The sequence below is a fragment of the Notolabrus celidotus genome, chromosome 15 (assembly GCF_009762535.1).
Source record: "Notolabrus celidotus isolate fNotCel1 chromosome 15, fNotCel1.pri, whole genome shotgun sequence".
NCBI classification, from domain to species: Eukaryota; Metazoa; Chordata; class Actinopteri; order Labriformes; family Labridae; genus Notolabrus; species Notolabrus celidotus.
The window spans coordinates 31890782-31900740 of NC_048286.1; the positions used below are offsets into that span (position 1 = coordinate 31890782).

General features: G+C 38.4%; 1 protein-coding gene across 1 annotated transcript in view; it reads right to left on the minus strand.

Annotated features, from left to right (window-relative positions):
• tox (thymocyte selection-associated high mobility group box) overlaps positions 1–8679 on the minus strand; it is a 105576-nt gene extending 96897 nt beyond the window's left edge. Inside the window, 1 exon segment of the mRNA XM_034702946.1 lies at positions 8048–8679. Within this exon segment, the coding sequence (XP_034558837.1) occupies positions 8048–8152 (105 nt within the window). The 5' untranslated portion in view covers positions 8153–8679.
• Positions 8680–9959: the final 1280 nt, after the last annotated feature.

A 9959-nucleotide genomic window follows, 5' to 3' on the forward strand; every position in this document is an offset into this window, starting at 1 on the left:
TTAAATAAAATATATTTCAAGCCTCTGCCAAGCCACTCCCATTCTCTCACACACAGCCAGGATCAGCAGCAAAGCAGCAGCCATTACTGTTCCTCTTTTGTTGTTTTGTTTGTGTTTGTTTCTGTAAAAAATATTTGGCTATAGACTTGACTCATGACTCCTCTATGTAGGGTCGTAACAAGAGGTTCAGTCTTAACCCTTCTGTTACCCTCAAATTTACTAACATCTTTTATCCTTTGGGTCAATTTGACCCCAGCAATTTAAACCTTCAGAAACTGATTGTTACCCAGGTTTATGTGTCAGGTACTTTATGTTTCTTTGACTACCTAAATAGCCCTTTAAATAAAATATACTTCAAGCATTTAGAAGGACTTTAATTTGTAAAACAGAACATCAAACTGCAGTGAGTTTGTCATGCTCTCGTCGGCCCTGCCTTGTTTCTATGTTATCAACACGTATGATACAGGACTCATCATTGAATGTCTTTAGAGACATGGTGGCTGGAAATATTATATCTCAATATAAAGGTTGGTGGTTCGATCCCAGCTCCTGCAGTCACATGTGGAAGTGTCCTTGGTTATAGTGACCTCAATATCATCCAAAACAACCAAAACAAATGTGTAAAATGGTCAAATTGACCCCTAGGAACACCGATGCGTCAACATGTTTTACAGGAAATTGGAACATATAAACATTTTAATTTTACATTTTCCCAGTTGTCCCCTTTAAATTAGTAAAAGTCATGAAATATGAAGCCAAAGAAATGATGTTAGTCATTAATTTAGAGACGTTAAACATTGAATTGGGTCAAATTGACCCCAAGGATAATAGGAGGGTTAAAGGAAGACGTCAAATACAAGAGAGATCATAAAGTTTTAAACATTTTAATAACATTTCTGTGCAGAGAGTTAATTGTTATCTATATTTTCAGCATCCACATTGTGATAGTGCAGATGTGATATTAACAGAGCAGGATGCACAATGTCTGCAAAGAATCCAAACCATAGCACGCTCAAAGAACTGCTGTTTTATACCAAAATAAAAGTCCAAAGGTTTCATGGAGTCATCTACACTAATCAGTTTGATATCAAATAATCAAGTCAAAGTATGTCTGTTCTGGTTGTTTGATAATCATGCTCAGATAAAGTTGCCCTGCTGCTAGAAGAGGAACTTCAGTGATATGAGGCAACCATTGAGTTTGTGTGTTCTTTTTATGAGCAGCCATAAAAGTTAAAAAGTTACAATGAGAGGGACAGACTGAGTCCGTATGTAAGAGGTACTCAACACACATTCAGAGTATCAGGAACCATCTACAGGTTTCAAAATGAATCTGATTGCTTCCTGAGTTCAATCTTTTATTAATCTTAATTGAGCTTTGCCGGTTTGTTGTATTTTTCTGCTTCTGTTCAGAGAGGACAGGACAAGGGATAGAGTCTGAAACTGGGAGAGTGTGAGGAATGAAAAAGGGCCAAAGGCCACAGGTTAGAATCAAACATGGGCCGTCCACTAAAGGACTACAGCCTCTGTACATGGGACACTCAACCTTTACCAACAAGGCCTATTTTTAATCGTGCATCAGTGATTATATTCTGCAAACATCTGACAACATTCCTAGTAGTTTTAATCACACAACATGTTGTGCTCTGCAGAGGTAAAAGATAGAGGAATGGCAGAACGTGCAGCTCTAAGGCCGTCACACACGTCTAGAGGACTGAGTTTCTTTCCGTGGTAGTATCAGGTTTTTACACAGCTGGTGTGGTTGGTTGAAGTTTGATGTAGACCTGTTTGGTGGTCTTGCTTCCTGGAGGGGGTCAATGAGTTGCCTTCCTTCAGTGAGATAAATTATGGTTCACAGTTTGAGAGGCTTCTGTGTTACTTCCTGTTTTCTGGCTCCTCCTCCATCCACCCTGTCACTTGTTTTCTCTTAAATTAATTAAAGGCACTATGAGGAGTTTTTCACCAGCTGAGAAACAGACTGAAACCAACACTGATGCCTCTTTATGACCTTCAAAAGCAAACAAAACCATAAACAACAACACTGATACCTTATCTGTTGTCATTTTAATGCCTTAAACCACTCAGGAGGGGGAAGGTGTCAGACAACATGATTGACATTTGGCTTTAAAAACTCCCTTTTTCAGCTGTTTTAATGGCTAATAATCACATTGAGTGATAAATCTGTCTGTTAAAAGACAGCAGGGTGAGGTTTTTGTTGAAAACACTACTTTTGCATGTACAGAACAAGAGATAAGTGGTATGACCTTGTGCACAATGGGGCGCCAAAATTGATAGAAATCAAAAGTTCCTCACAGCAGCTTTAAATAAAAAATAATTCTGCATCTCTTTTTGGTTCCTTAGGAGTGTTGGAATCACAAAATGCCTTCAAAAAAACAAACAAAATTCTGTTTTAAACTAAATGTAATTTTATTCAAAAAGAAAAGAGCTGAAATAACATTTTACCATATAATAAAATTTACCTTTTTTTAAATAACACTTCAAAATGCATTTCCAGGGTTTAGTCAGAGATATTGAAGCTCTTTTAAATGACTGTGCATTCAAACCCCTTAATATTAAAGATGTGAATGTACGCTCACAGGGTGGAATTTGACTTCTGAAATTGAAATATTTTTCTAATAGTTTAACGTGACCTCCTTCAGATAGAATTATGAAATCATAGAAATGTGTCCAGTTATTTACCGTGCTGAAATGGCATCAGGTGTTACGTGATGACAGAATGAGGATTTTATTTTATGCAGTTTACTCAATATTTTTCCTTTTACATGTCTGTACAGTGAGTTTCTCAAATCAGCATAACACGAGGTCATTGACACATCACTTCAAACAGGCCGTCTACATTTAAATCTAATGAAAAATATGAAGTGTATCACCCTTTCTTAAAAACACATTAATGTTTGTATCTGCGTCCTGAGTTTCAGAGCTTGTGTTGACATCTGCATATAAATATGTGTGTAAGTATACCTCCCTGTATGTGCAGTTATGAGGGTAAATATGGCGTGTTATTAAAATGGGTGTGGTTCATGTTTGCTTGATGATGTAATCGTTCTCCTATATGCTGTTTAATGCAGGCCGGGTGAGATCCTGGATTATTCCGATGGACTCTCAGTCAATGTGTGTGTGTATAACTCTGTGAGGTAAGGGTCATGTGACCACTGACCAGACATGGAAAATAATATCATGCATTCGTTTGTTCAGTTTAAAATGAGGATAGTAATAAGGTCATTTTTAAGTGAGAACACGCGCTTCAGCATCAAAACCATCAGGAACTTAACAGACCCCCAAACCCCGACCCACCAAATAAATGAACCGGCCTGTTATTGTACTTCTTAATCCAAGACTAGATCTGGATCAGAGAAATCAGATGTTTTCAGGGCTCTGATTGGTCGACCACCACAAGTATTTCATCTTGTATACCATGCCTCTCTCTCTCTCTCTCTCTCTCTCTCTCCCTCTCTCTCTCTTTCTCTCTCTCTCTCTCTCTCACACACCTTCCTCTTCTCATTCTACTTCACTCTCCGCTCTGTCCCTCCTCTTTTTTCTCTTGCTTTGTTTCTTTCTGTGCCTCCTAAGTTTCTCTCTCTCTCACTTCCTGTCTGTCTCTCCCTCCTTCCAGTGTCTTTCTCTCCATTTTTATTCAACCTCCATCTCTCTCTCTCTCTTTCTCTCTCTCTCTGTTTCCCCACAGAGTAATATGATCTCTTCTATCAGACCGACAGAGCCGTGAATCAAAAGACAGAGAGAGAGAGAGAAATATAGTACAAACCTTAGTGGCCCCACCCCCACTACACTCGCTCTCTCTCCCTCTCTCTCTCTCTCTCTCTCTCTCATCTACAACATCCCTACCCCCAACAAGCCTCCTCTCATTCTCTCTCCCTCTCTCTTCTTTCTCTCTTTCCTCTCTCTCTCTCTCTTTTCAGTCCCTACCCCCAACCACATAGCTCGCTCTCTCTCTCTCTCTCTACATCCCCAGCCTCTATCTTTTATCTCTCCTTCCTTCTTTCTGAAACAAACACACTTACTGAAAACAGCACCAAGCTGAGTGTGATGCTGTGCACCAAGTATATCCACATCATGGTGTTACATCCTGAGTTTATGAAAGCATGTTGGTATACAGCAGAGTGAGTTCAGCCTTTAAATGTGACAGAGTTTAAATAAAAACAGAGTATTCATATATGTGTTACATGTCAGTAGATCCAGTCTGCGGTGTGTTGGTCTATGTTTGTGTCTCTCCTGTGCTGGTACGGGTCCATGTGAGAACACTACTTCTGTATGTCTTACAGTGTGTAAGTTCAACACACATTATATATGAAGGGTTCCTTCTTTAAACTCAATTATTTATTGCTGTTACTGCTGCGTGTGCAACATTCATGTTTGAGTGTAGCTGACCAGAGAGTAGTAAATAAATCCAAACAGCCTCATGAAGCTCTTTGATATCAGATAAATACTGTAGTGGGCTTTGTTTGTTTTATTCACTTGGCTGTGGTGAAAGTCTGATCATGATGGAGGACATATATTTATGTAACAGGGGCGGAGCCAGACACTGTAAACATGGGGGGCTTAGCCCAGATGTAGGGGGGGCTTGGGGCATGCTTCCCAAGGGAAATATTTTCTTATTCACAGCAGGTATGTGAGGTATTGTTCAAACTATTTCAAATAGAAATGTCAAATGTCAAAAATGATTTCTAATGAGAGTTACCATCTGAAAAAGAAAGACTCTTTGAAGCCTACATCTGTTTTTAATTGTTCTCCAACATCTCCATCATCCTGAAACCGTAACATAACTAATGGATGGTAAATCATTTCAACTCTTGCCTCGGCAGGTACATGATGTATTGTTCAAGCTATTTCAAATAGAACTTGAAGAGTTAACTTGCAAAAACAGTTAACTCCCTTTTGAAAAATTGAAAAAATGTTTCAAAAAACACATTTTTTCTAATACTAGCTTTTGGTATGATCAATCAACAGAGGTTGAGTGGCTTTGACTAAGTCAAAATGACTTTACTAATCAGAGATATCTTGAAAATGTAACTTTATTAGGAATTTATACCAAAAAGAAATATGTTTTTTGAAAAATGAACTCTTTAAAATGTCAAAAACTATTTCATCATCTGGGAGTAAATGAGAGTTACCATGACTCTTTGAAGCCTACATCTGTTTTTAATTGTTCTCCAACATCTCCATCGTCCTGAAACCTTAAAGAAACTCATGGACGGTGAATAGTTTTGACTCCTGCCTTCAAAATAAGAGGCAGAAACTGTCTGATATTTATCTTTAAGTTACATTAAACAAGTAGTGAACAGTTCTTTAAAAATAGTTCTAAAAGATACGAGCAGCAGAATAGGTAGTTCCAGATTTAACATTGAAGCTTACCTGTTATCTGTTTGTATGGCATTTTAAATATGTATGATAATAACATTGACAATGTGCTGCAGTGTGAATACAACCCTTCAATGCTACCTTATTTGTACAGTTTCTTTCCACTCATACTTATCTTATTCATTTTACTGTGTTGATTTTATTTTATGTCGTTTTAAGTATGTTATTTATAATAATGCCTTTTTTAATTTGAACATTGCTGTTGTTTTCTGTCTCTCTGTTACTTTGTGAAGCACTTTGGGCTGCATGTTTATATGTATGAAAGGTGCTACATACATAAAGTTGAGCTGAGACTTTAGAAAGGGAAATAAATCTGGTGCAATGTGGCTACTAATTTGAACTTGTCATGTAAAAACATCTACTTGGTTTTCTTACCAACACTCAATAACATCCAGTTGATCTGTTACAACTAATGTGCTTTTCTGTTTCTGTTTTGAAGCATCCCCCCTCATGTTCTTGGTCACCTGGGTGTCCCTCCCATCTACATTGTGATTGGTTACCTGGAGCAGTGACAACCTTTCTAAAAGTCCAGGATGAGAAGTTTCAGGAGTAGAACACTGAGTGCTTTAAGAAAAGAATGCGGTTTCTCCATAAGTGAGAAAACGTGTTTCTGATTACGCTCTCTCTTCTTCTCAGGATCATTGAAGAATAGTCGACGTCGCCCCCTCTCTGCTACAACCACATTCACAAACCTGAAACTAATGCCTCCGGTTCACTGGCTGCTGACGCTGCTGATCCACTTCCTGCTTGCCGGCTGATGAGGTTTTTAACTTCACTATAAAATACTGAATGCCCATTTCATTCGTCCACATGCTATTTAGCTAGCTAGCTGACACGCTCACTTGGTGAGACAATCAAATGACAATTTTCTTTAAGATACTACTACATTGGTTTTTCTGTCCAGTCAGAGAGAAAGAGGGGATTGACACCATAGACTGTATAACAAATGGATCCGTGACGTCACCCATCTGTTTCTGAAGAGCTGTTTTGAAGCCAATTGCTGTTGTTGAGTGATTGTGACGTAAAGAGGCGGGGCTTTGAGCCTCCTAGCCAATAGCTACAGTGTTCCCGCCTGTCAATCAAGTCAGCTGTGCCTCTGATTGGAAGACTCGTAATCTCAATATCTTTAAAATTGCTGCGTTAGAAAAAAATTCACCCCCCTACAGTGTGTGCCGATCCAGAAATATCTAGCTATCCAGACTACACTGGTGACTACTTCTAGACTACTTCTGGAGCCAGCCTCTAGTGGACACTCAATGAACTGCAGTTTATAGCACTTCTGCATTGGACTCTTACTTTTAGACACATACAGTTATATTGACAGTAAAAAAACTGATTCAGGAAACAGTCGAGGCTTGAGTCCTGTTCACACCCGTTGCTCTGGAAAATAAATTTCAAGGATATCAAAGATGTTGATGAAAAAACTGTGGTAGCATAGGTCTTTCACAGTGTGCTTTTAAAGTCACATCCTGCCCTTCAGAGACTCCTTGAAACTGTGTCGTGAGGGACATGTGTGAACGAGCACCTCGGGCAAAATTTGGGAGGAGCTTCTGAACATTTCTGCAAACTTTCAGGAGTGCACGTGTGAAAGAGCCTCATCAGTGGAAACAAAGCGCAGTACAGATTATAAGACAGCAGGAAAAGGAACGGAGGGGGGGATCTGAAAGTGAGTGTTTAAATTAACGTCATTAAGGTTTACGTTCCTGCTTCTTGTACAAACCACTTCAGCAATCTGATGCAATCGTTTGAGAGCTTTAGGAACAAAATACATTTCTATACAACAGCACTTTTACATCCAATGGAAGCTTTATTTATTATTATTCATAAATGATTTTACATATTTTTGTAACCTGAATTTTGCAATTAAATCCCACTCCAATCTCTTTGTGTTAGGCATGAGGAGAGGTTAATAATCTGTCCTTAGCTCTAATAGCTGCACGCATCAGCTGCTCCCAGTCAAATAATTAAGCAATTCATCACTGTCACATAAGCATGGTCTCACTGTGTCTCATATTCAGATAGATAGATAGATAGATAGATAGATAGATAGATAGATAGATAGATAGATAGATAGATAGATAGATAGATAGATAGATAGATAGATAGTTCATAAGAATCATCTTAAAGCTAGACTCTGCTCTCAAACAGCTCCAGGTGTCTTCTGTGAATCTGACCCTGACCTTTGACCCTGCTATGGGGGATGGAGACCGTGCCAGACATCAATTAATTCAAACATCATGAGAAGCAAAACTTTAAATCAGTGAATACTTCTACATTTTCCTCTCACTCACTTCATTGTAACATTACCTTTGTGTTTGTTCTGCTTATTGGAACTAAACTTTTCAATTACCATTGTCTAAGTTTTAATTAGTCATTCCATCACTGACTGCTCCCTACAGATGGCATTAAAGTATTTCTCTCATCCAGTGAATGGATGTGATAGAACAGAAATGAAGTTACCATCACTGACTGTGTTAATAATTAGAGCCCAATAAAGCAATTAATCAGCGCGTAATTGGCAGAGCGAGACACAGGCAAGAGACTTAGGGCGCGCGCAGGGATCATTAAATAACACCAAGTGTATTATTATTTCTATCTTCAGGTATTATGGAAGACTAATTATTAGAGACTATAATCAGCCTTCTGTGCTTACCTTGTTGGTCCCAAAGGCCGGCTCAGAGTAGGAGAGCTGTCCCAGTCTGGTGTGTTCTGAGGCGGTCAGAGGCTGAGGAGGAGGCGGGTAAACTGTTACATCCATGGCTGAAAATACATCCACGTCTCAGTCTACCAGAGATGCTTTCTTCAGTGATATATCTCTGTCTCTGTGTGTGTGTTAAACACTGAGAGAACCTTTCTATTGTTCCTGGAAAGTTGGAAGGTTTTTCGACGAGTCCCTGAGAGACAAACAGAAACAACCAGGGTCCAATAAAAGACAGGAATACGCGTTTCAAGCAGGAGAGGAGCGCAAGGAGTCTAACTCCAGTATCTGGACTCAGATACTTCAGATAGATGCTCTTCCTTTTTCTCACGGGGTTCCAAAAAATGCTGCTGTGCGTAAAAACTTCCCTGTTTTAACAACTTGTGCGTTAAAAACAAACCCAGAGGAGCAGAGAGGCGCTCAGTGGAAACGTGGTTTCTCCCTGGTAAAGGTCTAAGGTAGTCTGAGTGAGGTCAGGACAGGGAGCTATAACGGACCCGGTCTGTCCCTGATTGGGACTCTGTGTTTAATGATCCTCCGCCCGTTGCTGCTGCTGCTGCCGCGCGTGTTCGGTGCCGTGGTACCTCGCGGACCAGTCATACAAAGAGCTCGCAGGTAAAGCCAGCATAGGTGGGATGCAACCAAACCGGAAGTGCTTTTTCTTACAAAATAAAAGCGCAAATTATGTCAGGAGGAAAAACAAAGGCTTTTATTTGATAACTATCCATACAAAGAGATCACAATACAATTCAAATATTTATATTTTTTATCAGGGTTCCCACTCTTTTCCAGAGATCATTTTCCAGGACGTTTTCAGTGATGATCAAGCTGGTATGACTAAATTTAGTTCCTAATTTAGTTCCTAAATAGTCTAATATGTTCCTCTCAGTGGAAGTCTACATTGAAAGACGTGCAGTCTATGGCTATCCATGAAATCATCTCTTACATGCTTAAAAATGATGGCAAATTAATTATAGAACAATGCAACCACAGATGTACAGAGCTTCACTTTATTAGTGCAACCAAGTAACAATGATGGGCAACTCTCATCTCAGCTTTCTCAAATAAATAAATAATAATAATAATAATGATCAGAGGATCAGTGAATAAATTACCTAAATAGAGCTGAATGACAAAAATGGCCACAAATGTTGAATGGGGATGTGTTTTTTTAACCTTGTCAGGTCTCACGCAGTCATGTTGGAATAATTTTCCAGGACAATCCCTGATTTTCCAGGACATTTTACTTTTTCTCCCATTTTCCAGGTGTTTTCCAGGACTGGAAAACTGGTCAACTGTTTTCCAGGTTTTCCAGGACGCGTGGGAACCCTGTTTTATACATACTGTAACATAACTTATTTTATAATATTGTGTGCTTTCAGTAGAACTCATTTAAGATTTATTTTTTATTAAAGAGAGAGTGACTTAAAGCTGCTGTTGGTAGTTCTGTTATAATTTATTTGTAACTTTTTAAATGAATCAACAAGACAATACAAATACAATCAAACATGGGCTCAGACGTGTGACATGAAATTAAATTGATAATATTAAAAATAAAATGAATAAATTAATAAATTAATAGAAAACACGTGAAGAAAATTTTAGTTGAAAATGATTTTAAATGACATTAATTAAAGAGAAGTAATACAATAAATAAATAAAAATACATATTTATACATACAAACACACATATGCACACACATGCTTATATATGCATACACATAAACATACATACACACATAAATACTTTAGAGAGAGAGCAGAGAAAAAAATAGAAGAAGAAGAAGAAGAAGAAGATAAAAAATAAATAAAAACAAACAAAGCTGCTGTTGGTAGTCGTGATATAAACATAATTTCTGAGAGAGAT